Genomic DNA, 25,153 nt, shown 5'->3' with positions numbered 1-25,153 from the left:
TCCAACTGAAAAGCTTTTGCACAGCAAAGGAAACCCAAAAGAAAACAAAAAGACAACTTTCAGAATGGGAGAAAATAGTTTCAAATGATGCAACCAACAAGGGCTTCATCTCTAGAATATATAAACAACTTATACAACCCAACAGCAAAAAAGCCAATCAGTCAATGGAAAAATGGGCAAAAGACCTGAATAGACATTTCTCCAAAGAAGATATACAGATGGCCAACAAACACATGAAAAAATGCTCAACATCGCTGGTTATAAGAGAAATGCATATCAAAACTACCATGAGATACCACCTCACACCAGTCAGAATGGCCATCATTAATAAATCCACAGATAACAAGTGCTGGAGGGGGTGTGGAGAAAAGGGAACCCTCCTGCACTGTTGGTGGGAATGTAAACTGGTACAGCCACTATGGAGAACAGTTTGGAGATACCTTAGAAATCTACACATAGAACTTCCATATGACCCCGCAATCCCACTCTTGGGCATCTATCCGGACAAAACTCTACTTAAAAGAGACACATGCACCCGCATGTTCATTGCAGCACTATTCACAATAGCCAGGACATGGAAACAACCCAAATGTCCATCGACAGAGGATTGGATTCGGAAGATGTGGTATATATACACAATGGAATACTACTCAGCCATAAAAAAGAATGACATCATGCCATTTGCAGCAACATGGATGGAGCTAGAGACTCTCATACTGAGTGAAATGAGCCAGAAAGACAAAGACAAATACCACATGATATCACTTATAACTGGAATCTAATATCCAGCACAAATGAACATCTCCTCAGAAAAGAAAATCATGGACTTGGAGAAGAGACTTGTGGCTGCCTGATGGGAGGGGGAGGGAGTGGGAGGGATCAGGAGCTTGGGCTTATCAGACACAACTTAGAATAGATTTACAAGGAGATCCTGCTGAGTAGCATTGAGAACTTTGTCTAGATACTCATGTTGCAAGGGAAGAAAGGCTGGGGGAAAAAAATGTAATGTATACATGTAAGGATAACTTGATCCCCTTGCTGTACAGTGGGGAAATAAAAAAAATAATAATAAAAAAAAATAAAATCCTGGGTCGAGATCAGAACATTTCATTTCAATTGCGTCTTTCCCAAGGCCGAGTGCCAGTGGGGTTACGTCATGTCTTTTCCAGCCTTGGTTCCCGAATGAGCGTGGTAGTCACCAGCATATGTTCTTCTTGTCACCAGGGTCCACGTGGGGCCATATGCCCCCGAGTAACGATTAAGTTCTTGGCCAGAACACAGACTGCCCTCCTCCACCCCGCAGGCTTACGTCTTCCTCCAAAGCCTTCGCACGCATCTCGTTATCATCCTCAGGAGCTTGTCATGGAGGAGACGGTGAGGTGTCCGTCTCTGGGGCTTTGAGAAAAGGAAGTCGAGCGAGGGACTTATAATTGGAAGTGAAAAGCCCCCGGCTGGCTGAGCCAAGGCACTGTTTCTGGTGGACGGCTTGTCCTGGCCAGCCCGCGAGTGGGCGGTTGGCCAAGGGGACATGAGTCAGGGGCGGAACCAGGAGAGAGGGGTCTTATCGAGGGCATCCTTGGGACTGCATCTCCTCTCCCCACACAGAGCCTCCGGAAACATGCAGTCAAGAAAGGAAAAGGCCAAGTTATTCCAGAACTCTGTCTCATGGAGCAGTGGCCCTCTCAGTGGAGAGCAGACTCTATTTATTTTCTAATTTCCTGGCCTTTATTTGCTATTTAAACCTTCCTTTGCAACCGATTGTTTCACTTGCGATAGACTGGAAAAAAAACATGGATTCTGATTTCACCTTGAGTCCTGCCCTCACCAGCTGGGTGACTTCTCGGCAAGCCACTTTCCCTCTGGGCCTCAAGTTTCTCATGAAACAAATGCCTTAGCCCTCCTCACAGATACCAGATTTTATTTATTTACTTGCCCAAGGTTTTTGTGCTGCTAGAGGAGAGAGAAAATACATGAACTTTGCTGCATGGGCCTTTGTGGCCCCACGTTACTAGTCAGGAAAAGATAGAGTCGCAACAACTAGAAAGCCAGATAAAAGAGCTAAGTCCCGGAGGCTAATGACGCCGCCGTATTCTCCAGTGTAGAGGCCCGGCCGACAAACGCGGAGTATTGCTGTTACTGTTTTGATCGTCTTTCCAGATACTCCAGGTGAGAGGTCATCTCTGGTTTCTTTACCTTTCCTGCCGGTTCCATTTGGTCTTCAAATCCTCTACCTTCGAAGACACTTCAGTCTGGCCTTTCCTCTCCGGGTTCCCTGCCGCCTCTGAGCACCTGTTTCCAGTCCCCTCATTGTGGATAACTACCTTTATCTTCCCGTCACATCTGTAGAGAGTCATCCATTTTCAGGGCCACACATATGCACAAAACACCTAACAGAAAGAAAAACTAACACCCCCCCTAAAATTCTCTACGCTGCAAGTGTTCTGTATTCAGCTCTATTCAAAACCGTAAGGTTTCTCACCGATGTACTGCCCACATGCATAACAAGATGCCCAGCTCGGAGTGAATGACTGGAAAATGGCCCAAGTCCCACTTCCTTTCCAGCCGTCAAGTCCGGATGGGATTTCTCCCTGCACGGCAGCAGCAGCCACTCTGCCCCTCTCCCGCCACTTGCAGGTTAAAGCAAGGTCTAGTCCTTGGGCTGCTTTGTCTGTGAAGCCCAATCAGCCCGCTCTGGCCTAGGCCCACGGGACCTAACTCCCCAGGGAAACAACCCTAATCTCCCAGGAAGGTGCGCTCAGGCTCACAGGCAAAAGAGAAGCATCCGAACGAGCCCTCTCGGCACAAAACCATCACCACCCACAAGCAGGACGAAGTACAACGCCCTCTAGATGCCAAAGACCAATGAGTCAAACGACTCCATGTGCACAGGCCACGTCAGGGAGCAGCTCGAGAGACAGTGGAATGACGCAGTCGTCATCTCAGGAGTGTAAAGCCCAGTTTGTACCTGCGCCACCCTTCTCCTGGTCTTCATTCCGACGATTTTTTATGAAACACGCGGTGTCTGCTAGGCGTTGTGCTCGGTGCTCATGGTGGAAAAAACAAGCCTCGGGCTTGTTGCGGTGGCCGTCTCCGTGGGCCTGCTCCTGGGGTAAAGGTAAAAACGAAGCGAGCCTCCTGCTGCGTCTGTGGCTGCTCTTGCCCTGTTGGTTTCCCCGAGGTGGGTCAGTGCACCCAGCCCGGACGGGTGATCACCTTCGCGCGGGATGCCCGCCCACACGCCGGCGCCAGGGCACCGGGTGAGCTGCGCCCGGAGCCCACACGGTGTCTTGGGACTAAACAGAGCATCACCCTGACGGGGGCACCTGGAAAACCTAGTGCCGATCACTCCACACCAAGTTTTATCCTTCCCCTTTCCTCGTCAGGTGCAAACTACACTGCAGCAGTTTTATTGGAGTTCTAACATTTAAGGCATACTAAAACTCGTTGAGAGGCTGATAAAATCTATAGCCTTTCTCCTAGAGATCTGAAGTGAATTTTGAATACATTTCCAAGAAGTTCACTTGTTCCCTGAGGTAAAAACCCAAGGCGAAAGTGAGAATCCCTGCTTTACGGTGAGGCTACTTTGGCAGATGCAACTGTTAACTTGGTGAGGTCACAGAGTCGCCCCTTTGGTCCTGTCTCTGTACGTGTTTCAAAGGCGGAAGTGGTGTCCCCAAGAGCCACTGTTGTCAGCAGAGCAGTTCATTGTGAAGATCGCATTTCTTCAGGTGACACCTTTCCTCCCGGAAGTGCTGTGGAGGTTATCTCCTGAATGGTTAGAGGCTCCCCGTGAGCCAGGGAGAGGACTGATACGGCACTGCCTTCGCTTGCAGGCTCAAACACCACAAGGTCGAGAGAGTTTGAGCAAATGGCTGGTATCTTGGCTAATCCCCGAATCTAATGAGAAATCAGCCTTCTTTCCCTCAGGAGGGATTTGCAGCATACCCACTGTGTGTCAGGCACTGCACTAGGCCTCAGGTCTGCTCCGTCTCGACTGTGTCTTGTCCCCACGTCTGTTTGAATAGAAGAAGCCTGTTCTCTTTGGACAGTGACCGGGATGAGTGCGGCCAGCGCCTCCAACACAGTGGTCATATTGTACGTTTTCACAGCATACATGAAAGTGGGTTGACACACTTTCTGGAAGCAGAGGAAATTGGATTAGAATCCCGCTTTCGATTACTGGAGGGCTTGAGCATTAGTTTCCTTATCTATAAAGTTGAGATTGTCTCTGGAACAAGGATCATCAAACGAAGGTGGCCACGTCCAGCCGTCAGCCTATTTCTGTGTAACCTTTGACCTAAGAATTTTTTTTTTTCAATTTTATTTATTTTTATTTTTTATAATTATTTTAATTTTTTCCCATGATAGCTGGTTTACAGTGTTCTGTCAGTTCTCTACCCACAGCAAGATGGCCCGGTCGCACAAACATATTTACATTCTTTTTTTCTCACACTGTCAGGCTCCATCATAAGTGACTAGATAGAGTTCCCGGTGCGGCACAGCAGGACCTCATTGCTCATCCCTTCCAAAGGCAATAGTCTGCGTCTGTTAGCCCCAGGTTCCCAGTCCATCCCACTCCCTCACCTTCCCTTGGCAACCACAAGTCTGTTCTCTGTGCCCATGAGTTTCTTCTCTGTGCCAAGGTTCATTTGTGGAATTTTTTTTTCATTTGTAAAGCAGTGTAAAAAAAAAATCAACAGCAAAAACTAAACAGACCACAAAAAAAAATTCCCCCAAAGAAGAATATGCAACAGAGATGGTATGTGGCCCCCAAACCTAAAATTCCTTTTTTTTCAAATTTGAATTTTCTATTGAAGTATAATTGATTTACGGTTGTGCCCGTTTCTGCTGTATAGCAAAGTGAGGAGACTGGATCTAGTTCCTCGAGCCGTAAAGTAGGACCTCACCGCCCATCCATGCTACATGTCCTAGTCGGCGTCCATCAACCCCACGCTCCCACTCCATCCCCGCTCCCCCTCGGCCCCGCAAGTCTGTTCTGCCCGTCTGCGAGTCTCTTTCTGCTTTGGGAGTAGGTTCATTGGTGCCCTATTTTAGATTCCACGTGTAAGTGATATCATAGGATATTTGTCCTTCTCTTTCTGACTGACTTCACTCAGTATGAGAATCTCTCGTTGCAGCCACGCTGCCGCCAGCGGCATTATTTTGTTCTCTTCTGTGGCCGAGCGCATTTCATTTGTAACACATGTGCCACATCTCATCCATGTGATGGACGTTGAGGTGGTTTCCATGGCTTGGCTATGGTGAATAGTGCTGCCGTGAACGTAGGGGCGCATGTGTCTTTTGAAATCTAGTTTTGGCCAGATATGTGCCTGGGGGCGGGGCTGCCGGATCCTACGCCAAACCTCAAATTCTTACATCTGGCCTTTTGTAGAACGAGTTTGCCGACCCCGTTCTGAAATCCGAATGCCGGTGTTTAATTCCTTTGGCCTCATCACCAGCTTGACCTTGAGCAGCTCACCTAACTGCCACATCTAGTTTTTCTTGTGTGTCAATTAGAGATGGCAGTAATACCTATCTCACCTGATGAAAGGATATTAATATGCATAAAATGCTGACACTTCAGAAATTTAGCTGTAGTTATTAATATCATTATTCCCATCCTTAGCAATTTTGCAAATGATGCTTGTGAGTATTAATGAGAGGGCGTCTATGAAACACCCACTAGGATGCCCTTCTCATGATAGGCACTCGACGAATGTGTCAATAACCTAGTTCTCATCACCACCGTCCTCACTGCAGTTTCCAAAGCTCTTTTCACATCATGTCATTAAAAATCTCCCAACATCAAGGATCCAGCATTGCCGTGAGCAGTGGTGTAGGTCACAGATGGGGCTCAGATCTGCTGTGGCTGCAGCTGTGGTGTCAGCTGGCAGCTGTAGCTCCGAGTCAACCCCTAGCCTGGGAACTCCCATTTGGCACTGGTGTGGCCCTAGAACCAAAACCAGCAACAACAACAACAACAAAAATCTCCCAAAGCCCAGTGCTTGACATTATGACTGTTTTCTTAAAAAAAAAAAAAAAGCAAACAAACAACAAAAGAAACAGAAGCTCACAGAAGTGAAGGGATAGACACGGAGCCCGGAAGAGGTGGACTGCGGAACAGCAGTTCACTTTGCGTTCTGGACCAGTGTGTCGCCTTTCCACACCGTGTTGCCTGTTCATCAGAACACCCGAGGATCTGTTTGTTAGTTTTCTCCAAATGATATACTTTGAGTCCTGGGAGCTGACAAGGCCGGCAAACATGACTGTTCTTCCCTGGCAGGCTCTGCAGACAGGAAGCTGGGATAATTGGATTCCAGCCATTAGATCTTAGGACTGCATTTGTAACCAGCCAACTGCTGATGACCAAGCCTGGTGGAAAAAGCCCTGACCAAACAAACACCCCCTACTCCCCCCCCACCGCCCCGCCAGGACCTCATTGTTAATGCTGCAGGGAGTGAAATGCATCAACAACAGCCAGCACCCTTCTAATGGTTCCCATGCAGGGCAGAGATGGTTTCAGAGTCCCCAGCCTACCACGAGGGACACACAGGAGTGCACAGAGCAGAGAAGGGTGAGGCAAGGAGCCAGGACATTTTTGACAGGGCTGGTGTGGTCAGAGCAGAATGTATTTTATTTGGTTTTGTTCAAAGGCTAAAGCACGGAACCAAGGGTGCGCTCAGTGTGACGTTTACAGCGTGTTGTTAAGATGGTCGTGTTACAGCCTTGGAGTGAGTCAATGACAGCATGAAAGTAGGTAACTCTTCAAAGTTACCCTGTAAAAGGAGTCCCTGTCATTTGCGATCAATTTTACGGTAACTTAAACCAACTTGAGCTCAGAATTTTTTTTTAAGGCAGTAGATTCACATAGGCACTGTTGTTGGGCAATATGTAAAGTTGTGTTTCCTGATATTGTTGCTGCAAAAAATAATGAAAATTACCCTTCAGAAGCTTCAGCATTGCCCCTTGTGTGTAGGGCATAATGAATGGAAGTATATATACTTCGTGGATGGGGTATGCCATGTTACTGCTTGGGCTATGGCAGTAAGCTTTGCTTAGAAACAGCTCTGAGACTTGGTCCTCCTCTGGTCCAGGAGACAGAGAACCTTCAGTCTGAGCAAGAGGCTTATATGCCCTCCTGGCCAGGGAGGGCTCCCTGTGTTGGGCCAGATGTTGGCTTCTCATCTGAACCTGTGGCGAATGATTTTAAGATATTAGCTCAGTTATTTGTGGATAAGAGTCTTTCAAGTAGCAAAGAGTTTCTCTAAGAGGACAGGGATGGAGCAAATCAGGACACCAGGGCTCTTAGTCAAAGCAGGTTGCAGGAGGTGTGCAGATGTTCACAGCACTCTGAGCCGTTGTCTGGGAGCCCAGCTCTCGGCTGGGCCTCTCTCTTCTATCTGCCACCAAGCCTGGTCTTCTTGGCTTTGAGGTTTTGGCCGACCACCAACAGATCCCCAGCCTGTCACATCCCCATCCAAATAACAGCCGAGGCAGCTTGCTGTCTCCTGGGTCTGTGACCTACCCCAGCTCTGTCCCAAGCTGCCGGGCCAAGGCAACATGCTTGAACTTGAGAAAGGCAGGGCCCATCAGGTAGCCTCGACGTCTAGGCAGGTTAGCCTTGTCTTCTCGTTGTCTGGGCAGGACGAGGGATGTGTGACTTCTTCCCTGCTCACACTTTCGTAGCACTAACCTCCTGGGCTTCTAGTGAAAGAAAATAAAACGATGGCTGCCCGGGGCTTAGTGAAGTCACGGTCTGCAGTACAAGCGCGAGGACCAGTCTCTGCGAATAAAAATGGAGATGCAGCGGGGTAAGGGCTTCGGTGAGGAGTCCAGCCAGTAGAAGCAGAGTCAGCCAGAGGCCGCAGGAAAACTATTCAGCAGGGTCGGCGTAGCCGGGGGCAGCAGTAAGTCCTCACTACAAATTGTAAAACTCATAAAGTGTAAATTTTCATTTCAATATTTTAAATTTCATCTTAGTATTTCTTCAATATGTTGCTTTAATCGTGTCTCCCATTTTTAAGTGTAGCCCAGCACCAAAAAGAGTTTGTAAAAATGGTATCTTCTGGGAGTTCCCGTCGTGGCTCAGTGGTTAACGAATCCGACTAGGAACCATGAGGTTGCGGGTTCGGTCCCTGCCCTTGCTCAGTGGGTTAACGATCCGGCGTTGCCCTGAGCTGTGGTGTAGGTTGCAGACGCGGCTCGGATCCCGCGTTGCTGTGGCTCTGGCGTAGGCCGGTGGCTGCAGCTCCGATTCAACTCCTAGCCTGGGAATCTCCATATGCCGCGGGAGCGGCCCAAGAAATAGCAACAACAACAACAACAACAAAAAAGACAAAAAGACAAAAAAAAAATTGTATCTTCTGAGACTTTAACAGGGAACGTTTTTTTTAGCCAGAGTTGCTCTCTACTTTCAGACATGTCTCTAACTCACCTACACATGGCACTTTCAAAGTTTGCTCATTAAACTCTTCTACGGCTTGTATCCAAGAAAAGCAATGTTGTTACTCAAATTTATTTTTATTTTATTTTATTTTATTTTATTTTATTTTATTTTATTTTATTATTTTTGTTGTTGTTGTTGCTGCTGTTGCTATTTCTTGGGCCGCTCCCGCGGCATATGGAGGTTCCCAGGCTAGGGGTCGAATCGGAGCTGTAGCCACAGGCCTACGCCAGAGCCACAGCAACGCGGGATCCGAGTCGCGTCTGCAACCTACACCACAGCTCACGGCAACGCCGGATCGTCAACCTACTTAGCAAGGGCAGGGACCGAACCCGCAACCTCATGGTTCCTAGTCGGATTCGTTAACCACTGCACCACGACGGGAACTCCTCAAATTTAAAAGGAAATGTTGGAGTTCCCGTCGTGGCTCAGGGGTTAATGAATCTGACTAGAAACCATGAGGTTGCGGGTTCGATCTCTGGCCTTGCTCAGTGGCTTAAGAGTCCAGTGTTGCCGTGAGCTGTGGTGTAGGTTGCAGACGCGGCTCGGATCCCGTGTGGCTGTGGCCCTGGTGTAGGCTGGTGGCTACAGCGCCGATTAGACCCCTAGCCTGGGAACCTCCATGTGCCGCGGGAGCAGCCCTAGAAAAGGCAAAAAGACAAAAATGACCAAAAAAAAAAAAGAAAGAAATGTATAAATATATGAGTAGTTAAATTTTTAATCAAGTAATCACGAAGTTCTAGTAAAACGATAGACATGCCAAGTATTAGTTTTTCGTAAGAGTTCATATTGTCCTGTGCATAATCCTAGCCCCACACGCATCCTGGAAACCACTCAACCCGGAGGACCCGGAGCCCAGGAGGGTGTGTCGCTCCTCTTGCGCCAGAATCCACATCAGGGCCCCTCGGCGGGAATGCCAGGGACTCATCTTCTGATTTCCAGGAAAGCACGGCGTGCAAACAGATACCCAGATATTTAAATCTGCAACTGATTATTTATAGCTCACCAAAAGTTTCTGTTTCTTCCTTAAATTTTCATGCCAGCATATGAGTTACTGAAGTTGGAACTTTTCCTGGAATTATGTACATAGTGTCTGGATGTAAGCCTTAGAGCCTTGTTTGTGAAAGGATATTAAAACATGTCATCAGGCTAATGAAGGGCTAGAGAGAAGCAGTGGAAGGAAGAAAAAGTTGGGGGTCCCTCTCCCCATTTCATCGTGTAATTAACTTAATGTTGACTAGACTAGACATGGCTCATGTGTTCTGAGTACCATGGCAAGCACGATGAGCACATATGAGCAAGCCTCACCATAACTGGCTGAGGGAGGTACTGTTTTTATCTCTGGGTCACAGGTGAGGAATCCGGCACAGGGAGGTCCAGGTTTATAAGGCCACTAAGTGATGGAGCCGAGACCAGAATTCTGGGCGTCGCACCCTGAGCCACCATGGCTTGGTGAATGGTCAGTCCGCTAACAGTGGCAGACGAGCAAGTCATGGTTCCTCTCCGAAGAAGCTCGTCATTTATCTGGAAACGGGCTATTCCAATGCATGCGCCGCAGAAAGGGCTGTCACAAGGCAGTTTATATCCCCAGGTAAATTGTAGAAGCAGAAAGTGCTGTGTTTTAAAAGAGGGAAAAGGAATATATTGAGATGGCCAGAGACGGCTCTAAGGAGGAGGTTGTAGTGGTTCATACCCAACTACCTTCTCAGAGATTCCTCGCCATGGACATATCATAGGAGATTAGCTAAGAAAGAAGGGCTCAGAGGATGGTCTGTGCTTTTTAATCTTTATGGTGAATTATTTTAATCAGATTGCCCTGAAAAATTCTAATCCCAGGAGTCTGGCTTTCTGCCTGGCCTCTTGCCTCTTCTGAGGTGGGGCTAGATGTGTTGTTAGGGGAAGAGGTGGGCCCAGTCGGGAGACCTTCTTAGGAGCTGGGGCCCTGAGGCTGTGGAGGGGACATGGGATAGGGTTTCCCAAGCCTGGGGCTGGGTGTCTCTGGGACACGTAAGGGAGCCATGCATGGCTCTTCCTCCTTGGAATGGGACCCAGAGCTCAAGAACAAAAGAGGGTCGGAGCTTGCCTGGCCCAGAATCAGGCTGGGGGCTGGTGATGACGGGGGTGGGGGTGGGCATTGGGACTCTGAGACGGGGGTGCTCAGGGTTTGAGGGGGTGCGCTAGTCAGAGGGGCCGAGTCACCATCTGCCCTCTAACTAACCAGACTATCCCAGGGACACTGCGTCTAAGCCTCAGGTTCCACATTAGAAAATGGGGTTGGAGGTGCCCACCTCACAAGGTCGGCGTGAATATGATGTGGGATGCTATATATGGAATATTTTCTTTGGGACTGTTACGTGGGGCGATTCACGCAGGGAAGACAGGATGGAGGCTGACTCGTGATGGGGAAGCGGGAGGGAGGCCGCAGGGTGGCCTTCTGTACCTGACCTGGCCGAAATACCGTGAAGGCTCCTGTGAACACTTAGCTTTTGCTCTGCTTTGGATGCTCGCGCCTGGGCGCCCCCGGACGGGGAGCTTCCGTCTGCGCCTGCTTTCTGACTTGGTCACTTAAGGGGGTAAAACCACACCGTGAAACTCAGAGGAGCGTCTCACACACGGCTCGAGCTGTGCAGGAGCTTCTTAGAGATGCAGTGTGGTGTGACCATGCTGTGCAATAATTATGCTCCCTCTTAACCTCCCTCAGGCCCTTTGAGCCTCGGAGAAGGCTCGCGTGGGCTAAGATCACCTGTCCACTAACGTCTGCGTTGTCTTTCTCTTTTCCTTTCCCAACTTCTGCTTGGCTCTTCCTCACCGGTGGCGGTTTTCTGTTCCAACTGGAAGTGGCTGTTCCTCTGTCTCCGGCTTCCTCCTGCTCTTCTGCAGTAGACCCCTTCCTGCCTAGCTCTGAGCGTGCTCTGTAGGTCTGTCACTGTCCGCGTTGTGCGTCTCCACATCTGTCCGCTTGCGTCTTCCTACAAAGCGCCCTCGGTTTCTGCTTCTTCTCCTGTCTTCCCTGGATCAGGTTGAGGCCGGTGGACTCCTCGCGTGTCCGGGAAACATCACCGCTGTGGGCGGAGGCCCGCCGCGCCCAGGGGTCCTTCTGGACCTTGATTGCTGTTGACCTGGAGGCCAAAGATTCATGGAGCTTGAGGGCTGTTTTTAAGTTTTCTATTCCTTCCTTGTAGACTTTGCTTTGGGCTTCTTCCCTGTTCTGGGGGCACAGCCTTCCCAGGCCCTGCGGGAGATGGGTGCTTGGCCTTGATGAACTCAGCCAGTGTCATTGTGGTTCTCAGAGGGCCTCTCGTCTGGCTGACCCCAGGCCACCAGGTCACCCTGTATCTATAAGTGGTGAACCCCATCTTTCTCAAATAAATGATTGTAACCAAACTGATTTTCCATTTTTTAAAAAAGTTTATTTTGCATCTTTTGCATAGCTATAGAAGAATGGTACAAAGAATGCCTCTGTCCCTCTCCCCCAGCCTCCCCTCGTGCTTGCATTCTACATAAGCGTAAGGCATTTCTCAAAGCTAGAAAATCAGCATGCATTCGTACCACTCCGTCAACGACAGGCTTTATTTGGCTTTCCCCTAGCATCGAGCCAGGTTTTGAGCAACTGTGTCCAACGTCATCGTTTCGAATTTCCGCTGTGAAGTTATTTTACACTGCGGTGATGGCCTTGAAATAGTTTCCTCTGCCCTCGGTGGCCCTGGTGGGTTCTCCTGTGTGGATTTTCGGTGGCTTTCTTATGTTGCTATTCTCTTTGCTCATGTCAGCCCTCGTTTTTTCCTCCAGTCCGTTTATCCACCTCTGGTGTTCCACATCCCCCTCCCGGTCCTGGTTTCCAGGCTCTTCTGCGGTGTGCCCCAGAACCAGGCTTTCCAGGGCTCTGTGCAGACGAAGGTTTCGTGTTCTCTGAGTGAGAAGCCAGCAAGGCTGCCAAGGAAAGCCCACCCCTTTGGCAGACTGCTCTGATCACTCAGAAGAGGCTCTGAAAAGAACAAACAAGCCAACAAAACCCACCTCCTTTCAGGATTCTGGCTAGTTAAGGTCCCTGGATGCCTGCCCTTTGGATAAACCAAATGTTGTTAATGAAAGATTCACAGAAACGCGTGCCCCTCGGGCAGTTCTTTTACTCTTGATGCCTTGGGTTTTCCTGAATTAGTGGCTAATGGCCAAAAGTCCTGTCGCCACCGCCTGCGCTGCTGTTTCCTCTCTCTTCATCCCCATCTCCCTGCGACTCCCAGAGACCCTGTACTGGTCGCTCCGTCTGCTCCGGCCAGATTCCATGGACTTCACACCAGCCATTTGATTCTCAGAGTGTCACACGCTGGGCAGGCCAGCATCAAGGTGGAAGCACATCGGGTTCCTGGGGAATCTGCCCCCTGCCTTGCAGACAGGTGCCTTGTCACTGTCCCCACGTGGAAGACGCACACACATGCACACACACCCACACACACACACATGTACACGCACACACAGCACTCAATTCTTTCCTCTTCCTCTTTTTTAAATTTTTGCTAAACACAATTACACTTTTTTTCTTTTTTAAAAAAAAAGGTTGATGATTTTTTATTTTTTTCATTGCAGTTCCCATCCCAGATGCCTCACCCTCATGACCTCATCTAGACCTGATTACCTCCCAAAGACCTACTTCTGTTGTGAATTTGGAGAGAGAGAAAAACATTCTGTTTATAATACTTTCCCATCCTGTGCCAGCTGAAAATACTCTGTTTTTATCCTCAGACTCCCAGCTTCTTTGCTAGGTGGTTTCTGTGAGAATGGCCCTGCCCTGGATATGACTTGTGTGCGAGAATGGCTCTCTCGGTCTCCCCGTGGAGAAACTGAGGCCCAGGAATCCCCGCAGCAGGGCTTTTCCCAGGAGGGGGTGTGTGGTGGGGCTACATCCCCCAGCCCATCCTCCAGAAGACATGGCATATTGAACACAAAATAATGGGCAGCGACATCGCAAGGCAGAGGCCATCTGGGGGTGCGGCACACAGGGCTGCCGTGAGGTCGGGGAGAGCGACTGCCAACATCCCTTGTCACCCGTGCGCATCCCGGGCCGCGTGGGCAGGCGCGTCTCGTGCTGCGATCCCCTCGGCGAGTGCCTAGAGTCCGTGCCCTTCGGCGCGCTGTGCGGCATCGCGAGCCAGGTAGCAGGTATTAAAAAGAATGAGGCTGGAAACGCTGAGTGGGAAAAGGGCTTGGGACTCTCGCCTGCGTGGGTTTGCGTCCCGGCTTTGCCGCTGCCAGCTGAGTGACCTCCCGCAAATTGGAAGCGAGCTTCTTCGCTTCCCTCCTCTGTAAAGTGGAGGCGTGTCGGTCGCATCAGTGCCGACCTCACAGACTCCTTATACGTGTTAAAAGCAGCGATAGTTTTCAAGTTCTCGGTGCAGGGCCTGGTGCGGAGGGCTGGAAGATTGTTACTTCTTAGAATAAAACGCGAGCTTTGTGTTCCAGGAGTGTCAGGGGGCCAACGTGTGTCCAGTCAGACGCCTGACATTAGCGGGCAGTCTGTGTGCCTACAGGCACTAAATGCTGGTGGATGGGTAGGAGGCTGCGGGAAGGAGGTGGTCTTGAGGGCGGGTGGGCTTTGGAAGTGGCAGGGCGTGGGCGGTCATTGCAGACAAGGCAGACGGGGGATGTGGGCATCACGTCATTTAGAATGCTTTGTCCTGTAAGTGCTGGAACGCCTGACTGAAATGAACTTTAAAAAATAAGGTTGTTTAGGAGTTCCCGTCGTGGCACAGTGGAAATGAATCCAACTGGGAACCATGAGGTTGCGGGTTCGATCCCTGGCCTTGCTCAGTGGGTTGAGGATCCGGTGTTGCTGTGAGCTGTGGTGTAGGTTGCAGACGCGGCTCGGATCCTGCGTGGCTGTGGCTGTGGTGTAAACTTGGCAGCAACAGCTCTGATTTGACTGCTAGCCTGGGAACCTCCATGTATATGCTGCGGGAGCAGCCCTAGAAAAGGCAAAAAGACAAAAAACAAAAAAACAAAACCAAAAAACAAACAAGGTTGTTTATCCTTTTACAAGATAGCAAGCCCCAAGTTTGCTAGTTTTAGGCTTGGTTAATTCCGTGATTCAACAGCAGTGTGAAGGACCCAGATTCCCTTTACCTGCTTTTCTTAGCCTGTCCCTTTTCATCCTGGATGAGCCTCACATGGTCACAAACTAGCTGCCACAGCTCCAAACATGACATCCTCCTCACAGAGTCATAACCAAATGCTAGACGGTGATAAAGCAGACTCTTGTAGTACTTGCCTTTATTCACGAGGAAAACATTTTCCATGAGGTCTCCCCGCAGACTTTGAAGTCCTTTCAATCAGAAGATCCCAGGCCAAGCCGTTAGCAGTCACGCATCTGGTGGCTCTGCCTGTCCCAGGAGACAGGCTTCCTTAGACAGAAAGAAGAGTGTGCAGGTGCATGCTTTCAATCAGTCACTCACAGTGTCCACGCCAGGCTGGGCGTCCATTCATGCTTCCTAAAGAAACCCAAGGGAGACTTATTGGAAAGCTGCAGAGGTATCTCAGGGGCCCCCCGAAGAGGCAGTGCACTGGCCTTCACCGTGGACGTGAGGGACGCGCATGCTCTCAGGAGCCAGCAGCCCCCTTCCGTCTCTCAGAGACCGTGCTCTCTGGTCTGTGTCACCGCACATCACCGCGTTCTTTTCTCCCCGGACTCCACCTTTCTCTACGTCTCTGAGCCCATGCGTCCAGCTGGGCTCCCCGGGCGGCCTTTCCCATCCTCACGACAGGCGCTGAGACCTTGACGCTGTCTCCAAGTCCCCGGCCACGTGCTTCCTGGAGAGAGAAGCAGAGTTCTCCGTGGCCGGGAGATAGAGCCTGCTGCGGGGTGGGGAGGTTCCTTGGGCCCCGGGACGAGGCTGGAGAGCACTGCCCCTGCTGTGCCCTGTCGAGGGGGGGGGCACGGAAGCGACTGCAAGCCCCCGGCGGCATGGGCTGGGGGCACCAGGAGAGGAACACGCTCCAAGGCAACGTTCCCTGTTTTGGAGTAGTTATCAATGCCTGGGTAAGACCGACAGCTGATGCCCGGGTGTGGGTTTTGATCCTGGCTCTGCTGATAACCAGAGAGAGGACCTGAGGCCAGGATCCCTTCACCCTTAACTGGAATCTCTGTCTCCTAACGACGAAAAGAAGCACGGCCAGAGCATAAAAGCGAGCAGCTGAGGGGGACCGGGAGCCGTGGTCCCGGAGGCGCCCTGAAGGACCGAGGTGGGGAGGAAGGCCCCCGGCCGAGGGCCCGGTCGTTAGCGGCAGCAGCACCCACGGGGCCTGCAGGCCCCCCTGGGACGGCGTCCTGCCCGGCTCCCTCCTCCCGCTCTCCTCTCTCCCTGTGCTCACGCCCGAAGGACGAGCCCCACGCTGGTCTCAGGGTCCCCGTCGGCCCAGTTTTTCCCCGCGGCGCAGTCGGGGTCTCTCTCTCTGTTACTCACATTCAGCCCAACCTCTCAGCCCCGCTTCTGAGACCCGCAGCGAGGCTGCCTCGACCTCCTTTAAGCCTCCCCTCCCGGCAGCCCCTCCCCACCATGTGGGGTGTCCCGTTAGAGCCTGTTCCCCTCCCGCAGACAAAGCTGCTCCAGGCTCTCTCCCGCCTCTGCGCCTGCCTAGCCCGTGCTGTGCCTTGAATGCCCCTGTGTCCCCGCCATCAGTGGGTCCTGTCAGCTCTGTCTTCAAGATATATACCCTGGAGTTCCCTTGTGGCACAGCAGGTTACAGAGCCGGCATTGTCACTGCAGCGGCTCAGGTCGCTGCTGTGTCACCCGTGCGATCTCTGGCCTGGGAACTTCTACATGCTGTGGGTGCAGCCCAAAAAAAAAAGATGTATCTTGCGCCTGACTGCTTCTCAGCTCCTCCACTGCTACCATCCCACAGCTCTGAGTCACCAGCATCCGTGGACACCCTGGAATCGCCTGTGACAGGCAAAGTAGTGTTCCAAGAAGGCCCCTCCTAATACCTAAAATCGGTGACCGCATGACCTTAGGTGGCAGAGGGGACTCTGAAGATGCGATTAAGCCGCACGTATTGAGATGGGGAGGTCCTCCTAGATTGTCCAGGTGGGCCCCTGGAATCCCCAGCATCCTTATAGTAAAGAAGCAGGAGGGTGCAGAGGTCAGAGCCATGAGGCCACGAGCCAAGCAAGGCAGGTGGGCAGCCTCCAGAAGCTGGAAAAGGCAAGGAAGGACCTTCGGCCCTTTTGCCGACATCTCCCTCCTCTTTACCCGTTTACCCCCCACCTGTCTTCGAGTTCTCACCTCCCTCACGGAATTAGCATGGTCACGCTCTCCTGTCACACTAACCTGGGCCACATCCCCTATGGCGTGTTCTCACAGCACCGCCCGCTATCTCTCGTCCCTAACGCTGCTCATGGCTGTGACCTTGCATCCGGCCCTGGGTCTCCCACACTATCCTGTGAGCGCCACGAGGACACAGACTGTGGATTTTCCTCCCCGCCCTGCTGCCTCCAGGACAGGGTACGGTGGTGGACTCTCAAAATATGTGGGGGTTTTTCCTTCCTTTTTTTCGTTAAGGGCTGCATGCGCGGCATATGGAGATTCCCAGGCTAGGTGTTGAATCCCAGCTGCCGGCCTCCGCCACAGCCACAGCCACAGCCACAGCCGTGCCAGATCTGAGCCGACTCTGCAACCTACACCACATCTCACAGCAAGGCTGGATCCTTAACCCACTGAGTGAGGCCGGGGATCAAACCCAAATCCTCATGGGTACTAGTTGGCTTCGTTACCACTGAACTACAATGGGAACTCCTTAAAGTACATTTTTAAATAAATAAGTGGCTGAATGAATAAATGCCTAGAATTTGAAAATCTCATTTCTCCCTGAACATAAAACAAACAAACAAACAAAAAAAACAAAACACCCAGTATGAGATCTTTGTTTCCGGGTGATGGGGCTCTGGCTTTCGTGAAACTCTGCCTTAGGTCTGCATCTCTTTAGACCCGTGCGCCTTTCATTTTAATAATTAAAACTTCTTGCAAGCGCCCCCCTGTGAGCACTGCATGCGGGGGAGGGCCGGGCTGATGTGTGATAAAGTCTAGTCATTTCCTTATAATACTAGGCTGGGCAGGCAGAAGGCTATTATTATGCGACTAATTACTGCATCCAGGCTGCTCTGAGTGCCATGCTAATTGCTCAGTGAATGAATTTGTAGACTCAGGTAATTACCAAACCTAATGTGGCTTCCGTCATGTTTGAGTAAATTAATGCAAAGATGGAAAGCAACCCAGCTTGAAGGGAGCGGCCTCCTGCGCCGCCGTTGCTTGGGAAACAGCAGGTGGGCTTTCTCATCTGGACTTGGAACTGCCCAGGCGCACCCACACACTCGGGTCAGAGCTCTGCAGCGTGGCTGCGGGATTGCAGGTGGGTCCCACACCAAACAGCTGGGAGACTTTTAGCCCTATGAGTAGATGACCCTTTCTCTCTGGAGCTGGCTTTTTGTTTTGGGGTTTTTTTAAATCTGTAAAGCCACCTTGATGGTTTCTTTCAACCCTGTCATCCAGGCTATGTGAACAGACATTTGATCTGTTATTAAAGAATGGATTTCTGCACAGAATCAGCAGTCAAGTACTGGGTTCAAGTCTTAGGTCTGTCATCAAGTAGCAGCAGTGCTAATAAACATTATGGAGTGTTTATAGCCGGCTGGCACTGTTAGAATAAGCATGTTGTGTGTGTCATCTCACTGAGTGCCCACAACACCCCGGAACATTTGGAATAATTCAAAGTGCTGGTCAGTGCCAGAGGCAGGATGTAACCCAGGCATTTTGACTCAAGAGCCTATATGCTTAACTACTCCATACACAACTACTTCTCTGACCCTGGAAAGTCACACTTCTTGCACCCTTGACGATTCCTGCACCCACTACTTGTCAAGCCCTCTGCTGAGCTGTCTAAAGATGTTCATTTTCTCGCCGCGGCAAAGCCATGAGGTAGAGTCCTAATCTACGTGACTGGGTCACAGAACCAGTAAATGACAGAGTCAGGGAATGAATGCTGTTCTGCTTGCCTGCAGTATCACATGCGTTCAGGCCTCTTGTTAGAGAAATGCTGCAAAAAATCCGTGACTGTCACCACAACATCAGGTGGACCCGCATGTAACCGAATGCAATGCGCAAGGCGCTAGGAGCTCACAAAGTGGCTGCTAGGTCGTCTCGAATCTGCCCAGGTCGCTTATTTACCATCAAAGTGAAAGTATCAAATTAAACATATATCTCATGAAGGAGTTCCTGCTGTGGCTCAGCGGGTTACAAACCGACTACTATCCACGAGGATGCAGGTTCGTTCCCTGGCCTTGCTTGGTGGGTTGGGAATCAGGTGCTACCATGAGCTATGGTGTGGCTCACACACACAGACGTGGCTCAGATCCTGTGTGGCTGTGGTGTAAGCCGGTAATTGTAGCTCCAGTTCACCCCCAAGCCTGGGGACCTCCATACGCCCCAGGTATGGCCCTAAAAAGCAAACCTGTCTCTGGCTCTAGCTCTCTGTCTCTGTCCTCGATCTCTCTCTCTGTATATATCTGTATCTACATCTGTGTACAGTTTGGGAAAACCTCTGCAGGCCAAACGTCATGCTAGCGTGCTGCCCAGGGAGTTAGACGAATTCCTCCTTTCTGGGTGTACCACCCACCATGAGGAGAGGACCACCCAAGGGCTGTAACAGAAAATATGCCTGTCTGCCCCCCACATCTGTAACAAGAGATGCCGCCTCTCCACCGAACTCTGGAGAAAGGAGCTCTGCTGGTCCTGCCTGAACAGCTTACTTGCTAGCATGTGAAAGGCAGATACTCAGGAGACACTGTTAGGTAGAGGGTGCCTGAGTCCATGGGGGCGTATCTTCGAACACGATCCGAAATATAAACACGGTACCTCAGCCAGGACACCTGCCTCTCGTGCACTGGATTGATGGCCAGTGAAAACGGCTTATTCGCGGTGAATAGGGCGGAGGTGCGGGGTGTGTTTTGAGGGTGAGCGTGAGCATCACTGACCCTGTGACCTTATCACTCCTCCACCTGCTTGACTCCTCTGAGCCTCGGTTTTCTCAGCTTACTGATAGGAAGTCTCAGGACAGTTGCTACCATTTAGGGCTGTGAAAAGTAACTGGTATAAGTGACATCATGTGTGTGATGATTAAAACTGTGCACGGCACATACCCTAATTCCTCAATAAAATACGCAGGGCACGCTTTCTTCTTCCTATTAGCAAAGCTTCTCCTGCACAAGCACCCACTTCGGGGACATTTCTGCGGCTCAGCTCCTGGAGCACAGCCCTATTTCACATGGACGTTGGACTCTGAGCCCTTTTTTGAAGACCTGTATTCAAGTCATGAAGCAATGCCATTCAGGGCAAGAGCAGCAGGCAGGAGTGTGGCCGTGGTGCTGGCCAGGCTCTGCCGCTCATGCACTGTGGCGCTCAGCACTCACTCAGCTGCTCCGAGTCCCACTTTCTTTTCTGTGTAATATCAGTCTAGTTGTCTGTCTTGTCTGTCCCGGATGGGAAAAGCAGTCCTTGCTGCTTTGGTGTGTGCATGCGTGCCACAAGAGGGCTTGTGATTCTGATAAGGGAGAAATGCAAGATCTGGGAGCCTTCTCTATCTTGAGTTCTTGTAGGTTTTACCTATAAGAGAAATAAAGGAGGAAGATACTTTTAAACAGTCAACTGCTGGGTGTTCCTGTCATGGCTCAGCAGTAACAAACCTGACTAGTATTCACGAGAACTCACGTTTGGTCCCTGGCCTCACTCAGTGGGTTAAGGATCGGCCTTGCCATGAGCTGTGGTGTAGGTCACAGACATGGCTCGGATCCCATGTTGTGTGGCCCTGGTGTCAGCCAACAGCTGTAGCTCCAATTCGACCCCTAGCCTGGGACCCTCCATATGCTGCAGGTGCCGACCTAAAAAACAAACAAACAAAACAAACAAACAGTAAAGTCTAAGCGTGTATTATTACCCCCATTATCATATACTCATAACTAAATGAGGTATTGCGGGCAAGAAGTAAGCAGGACATTTCGATATTTGGAGATTCTGTCTGTGCCAGACCCTGTGCCACTGGTTTTCATGCATGACGTAGTCTGGTCCATGCCCCCGTACTGCAGGGTAGGCAGGAGCATCCCTCTGTTACACTGCAGGGAAGCAAGGCATAGAGAGATTCAGTAACTTGCTGCATATCACCACGCTGGTGCGCGGTAGAGCCCGGTTTGGGGTCTGTCTGACCCAAGCCGTGGTTTAGGTCCCTCGGAGCGTCACACAGCCTCTGGTTGGTGAGACACGGCAGGGGCAGCACAAGCACACGTGATGGAGTCTGAGCTGTTGTAAAGGCTAAACCTTCTGGTGGAATTAAGTATACCAGCCACCTTCTCGCTCCCCTGGATTGTCGCTGGGCTCCCTGGGCTCGGCCCACCTCCATTCCATCTGCTCTCAACAGAGCAGCCAGAGGGAGCCCGCCAAGAAGTCGTTCAGATCACGTCAGGGCGCTGCTCAGAGCCCCGGCCCTGAACCCCTGCACTCCGGCCTCAGCTCTCGCCTCCTTCCGCGCTCCCCTCACTCCTTCTGCCTTGGCCCCGGCGTCCTGCTTTTCTTCAGACGTTCCCGGCAGGATCGAGCCTCGGCTCCTTGGCACAGGTTGTTTCCTCTGCTGAGAAGAGTCTCCTCCCAGATGCGCCCACGCCTCCCCCGCTTCACTGTGTCTCGGAGGATCCGGTCAGAAGGCAGAAGCCGCTCCTGCTCTTTAAACAATGTTTCAGCATAAAAGATTGTGAACTAGGCACATAGTTGCTAACTACTGAAAGGGTATACAAGAATACCCTATGGTATCATGAGGCAGCAACCACAGGACACAGGTACTTCCTTTAGGGCTGAGGGAACAAAGGGAAAAACTAGAACGACTGGGAAACTTAGAGGGGCCCCACAGAGCAGAGCCTCGGACCCCGAGAGGAGACACTCTCCCTGAGGGGCGGTCCTGAAGCTTTGCAGGAGCTGGGGCGACTGTACAGTGGACTTCCTGCTGCTTCTGGAAGGCAGCACCTCTGCTGGGCTCCGGGAGCTCGGCTGGGATGACGCTCGGGTGACGCAGGGACAGGTAGGAAGCTCCCTGGAGGGTCCGGCCCTTCTGCCCCTTCGGCTTCCCTCCCAGCGCCCCCGTTGGAGGAGCCCGCTAGGAGCCGGCCTGCAAGCCGACATGTGGTCTGCAGAACTGCAGAGCCAAGCGTGGGAGGGTGATGAGCCGAGAGCAGGTGGGTCGTGCTCCCCCGGACCTCTGCTCCCCGACTCGCTGGGACCCGCCCTGGCCGTCCGCGCGGAGACCGGGTGGTCCGACCTCTGCTGGGACCTTTCCCGCTCCCCCTCGCTCCCACGCAGGTGCTTGCGCTGCTTCAGGTCATCTCCCTTTGCTCGGGTCTGTCTTCGCGGCCCCTGCAGGGGACGTGTTCTGAGAGCAAAGACGCGTGTGTTCCTCAGCTGCACCTGCTTCTGTCCAGCTACGAGGGCGTTTTATTCTGCAGCATGGTTCTCAGTCGTGGTGCTGTGGACACTTCGGGCCTGGCGACTCTTAGCTGTGGGCATCTGTGCTGTGTATTGAGCCACATTCAGCAGCACCCCGACCTCTACCTACCCAGTGTCAGTAGCATCGCCCCCACATGACACCCGAAAATGTCTCCACATGGTCCCTCTTGAGAAGCACTGTTCCAGTCTTATACCAGGTCCATGGTGGTGTGTGACCCAGTTAAGCAGTGGGTGCTGGGGTCAGACAGACCAGGTTTGACAGACGGCTGCTGCGTATTTCCTTTACTCCTCTGGGCGAGTAGCGGAAGCCATGCATCATTTTACTTAAATGAAAAATAACCATAATGCTGGTGTGCAGGTTAAACAAGCTTATGTGTGGTCTATGCCAACCAGCCGACACAAGTCAGCAGCATGCCGCTTCATTCAGCGTAATTAATGTAATTCTTGAGAAACTGCTGACAAGTTGGCTGTCCACACATGATGCCAAATAGCTGGTACGTGTTTGTTAAGTGTTTTACTGAATGCGGTTGGCCCTGGCCTCACGAGGGAGTGGTCGGAGTGCTCCTAGACTTAGAAAGGTCCCAAGAGTAACTGCCAGTTGCTGGAACCCGGGTGGCTGAGGACAGGACCCACTTGCCATCGAGACCGATTTAAATGCAGTCAACATAGAGACTGCAAGTGTGTGATGCTGCAGAAAAATAGTCAGCGCTTGTCCCGCAGTAAATTTCACTCCGATTCTTAGTGTCAGCTTGCTGTGCCAGGTGTCACCGCGGGGAACCGGCCAGACCCGTGCAGCCACAGCGCCTTCCAGACTCTGGTTTACAACGCGCAGCACTGGACGGGTGCAAGCCCCAGGTCCCTGCTGGGGAAGCGGGGTCTCCCGGTGCAGCGCGAGGTGGGGTTCATGCTGACACCCGGGCCCCAGGCTTTGTCCCAGGGACTAAGTCGAGGCTTCCAGGCCCAGCTCGGCTCCTCCCTCTCCACGTACCTGGGCCTGTCCTTCCCGCCAGGCCTTCCGTTCCTCCTTTTCAAATGAGCTCTTCTGACGTTCTTGGGGCTTCTTCAGAGCAGGTTGCATCCGCCGCGCGTGCCGAAGCCGCAGCCTGCGTGGAGAGGAATTCTGGCGTCGGGGGAGTGCTCTCCTGGGAGCATTTGCAGGCTGTCTTTCAACCTCTCAAGCTTTCTGCCCTTCTCCCCAGGTATACAGTCCTACACAGTGGGCGTCGCCAGGAGCTCGAGAAACTGCCCGTTCACAAGGACCCCGAATCCTTGGAATCCTGCTTCTGACGGAGGGCGCGCTCCCAGCGAAGCTGCTCATCCCCCTTCGTGTCTGCGCGAACAGGGTCCCCTGGCACCTCTCCTGACCCCTCATCACCCCAGGGAGGCCCGGGCGGCCGGCCGAGGCCCAGGGAAGGTCCGCGGATGACAGGCTGGGACAGGCCCCGAGGCCGGAGCGCAGAGAGCCTCAGAGGTGAGCAGGAGCTTCGGGCACCGCGAGGCCCAGGCTGCCACCGCGGGCAGTTCCTCTGTTGTGCAGAAGCGCTGTTGCGAAGGAAGCTCTCTCCTTTGCTGGGACACAGCACGTCCCTGCTGCCGGTGCGTCTTCTCTGGCGGCGAGCATGTTGGAATCGAGAGACGATGATCTCCCCCCACCCCAAAGCCTTCCCTCTGGAGCCGCGGCTCCGGTGTGCTTTCCGCTCCGACCCTCTTCTGGACACGCACTGGTGGGTGAATTAATCAAGGCTCTTTTAGTGAAATTAGCCTGATATCAGTGCCGAGATGTCTGTCCAGGAGCACTGAATTATGACAAGTGACGCGTCAGTGCTTTTTGGTTCATAGACATGAAAATTTGTCTGTCTTCTCTCTTTTCTTGGGGGTAGACTTTGGAAATTCTGCTTAGGTTTTAATTTTGGATGCATTTCCAAAGGTCATCTTGACAGCCAGTCTGGGGTGGGTGTGTGTGTGTGTGTGTGTGTGTGTGTGTGTTTAAAGCTGACATTTGCTCACGGGCACACTGGCTGTGCGGTCACTGGAAGTAAATCTCGAGTCTCTCCCCTTCCGTGTCCAGGGCAGGGACCGACCCCGGCACAGAGAATGCGTGTCGGGAGGCTCGCGACTTCCGCTTTGGGGAGGGAAACTTAGTAACGTGGACCCCACGGCTTCTGGGGCTCCCAGGGCCCCATGCCGAGGCAGTGCCTGCTCTCAGGCCGGGCACTCTGTTCATTTGAGCAAAGACGCAACCGCAGACCAACTTCCTTTCTTGGGAAACCTCATCGGCTTCCCGCCTGTGAAGCGCCTGAGCTTCCATCTTTTACGTCTTTTCCAGTGTCTCACTTCCTCCACATTTCCAAGGAGATGACTCTCTGATGTCCACACTGCCCCACACACTTACTCGGGGTGAATTATCCTCTCAGGTGGAGACTGAGGCTTTTCAGTTGCCTCTCTTTTGGCTGCGGATAAAAGCCCTACTGAAACGGTTGCTTGCGGCTCGTTGTAGGAAGCCTGGCGACAGACAGTGTAGGGCAGTTGGGCGCATGTGTGACCAGCCCTACAAGGTGGAGACTCCCCAGCAGCCTCTCACCTCAGCAGCTCTGCTTACTTCTACTCAGCCTGTTGGCCCTGCTTTCCTTCCAGCCCCTTCTTGTCACTTATTTATTCCAGGAGGGAAGCACCCCATGACGCCCCTCTTCTCTGTCCCCTGATACAGTGAGAAGGCTGGTCAGACAGGTGGTGTTGGCCCAGAGTGACCCACACCCTGGTTTTAGCCCCACAGTCCCACATTCCAGGAACGCCTCAACGGCAGACAAACGGGCTGGTTGGTTCCCCGACTGTGGGCCCCTCCCTGTGCTGAGAGAATGAACCACCTCAAGGGGCATTTCCACTTCCTCCCACTTTGTCATGGAAAGGCAGAGATGCGTGAATTTGGAGGCATCCAGAACTTTCCACGTACAGGCCGAGTGTGGTCTCTGTTCTCCAAGCACAGAGGCCCTGAGAGGCCTGAGAGCCCTGAGCGGCCCTGAGCGGCCCTGAGCGGCCCTGAGAGCCCTGAGAGCCCTGAGCAGCTCTGAGCGGCCCTGAGCGGCCTGAGGGGCCCTGAGCGGCCTGAAGGGCGCTGAGCGGCCCCAGAACCAGCACACGCGACGAGGAGCACGTTCAGTACTTGGAGGCAGCGGGCCGACGG

At 52.1% G+C, this 25,153-nt stretch overlaps 1 protein-coding gene across 2 annotated transcripts in view; it reads left to right on the top strand.

The window, feature by feature from the left end:
* The window catches only part of HTR4 (5-hydroxytryptamine receptor 4), a 172,858-nt gene that overhangs the window by 146,144 nt on the left and 1,561 nt on the right, over window positions 1-25,153 (top strand). The window contains exon 8 of one of the 2 annotated variants that reach the window (XR_007134651.1): window positions 23,172-23,443. Coding sequence is in view for 1 of the 2 variants with exons in the window: in XM_047778991.1 (XP_047634947.1) it covers window positions 23,172-23,259 (88 nt within the window). In the remaining variant the exon portion in view is untranslated. Of the gene's footprint in view, window positions 1-23,171; window positions 23,733-25,153 lie in introns of those variants that run through there. The other variant, XM_047778991.1, reaches the window with a different exon arrangement.

This window comes from Phacochoerus africanus, chromosome 4 (genome assembly GCF_016906955.1).
Source record: "Phacochoerus africanus isolate WHEZ1 chromosome 4, ROS_Pafr_v1, whole genome shotgun sequence".
Lineage (NCBI taxonomy): Eukaryota > Metazoa > Chordata > Mammalia > Artiodactyla > Suidae > Phacochoerus > Phacochoerus africanus.
Note: the sequence above shows the minus strand (reverse complement) of the source record. Positions and strands in the feature narration are given on the sequence as shown.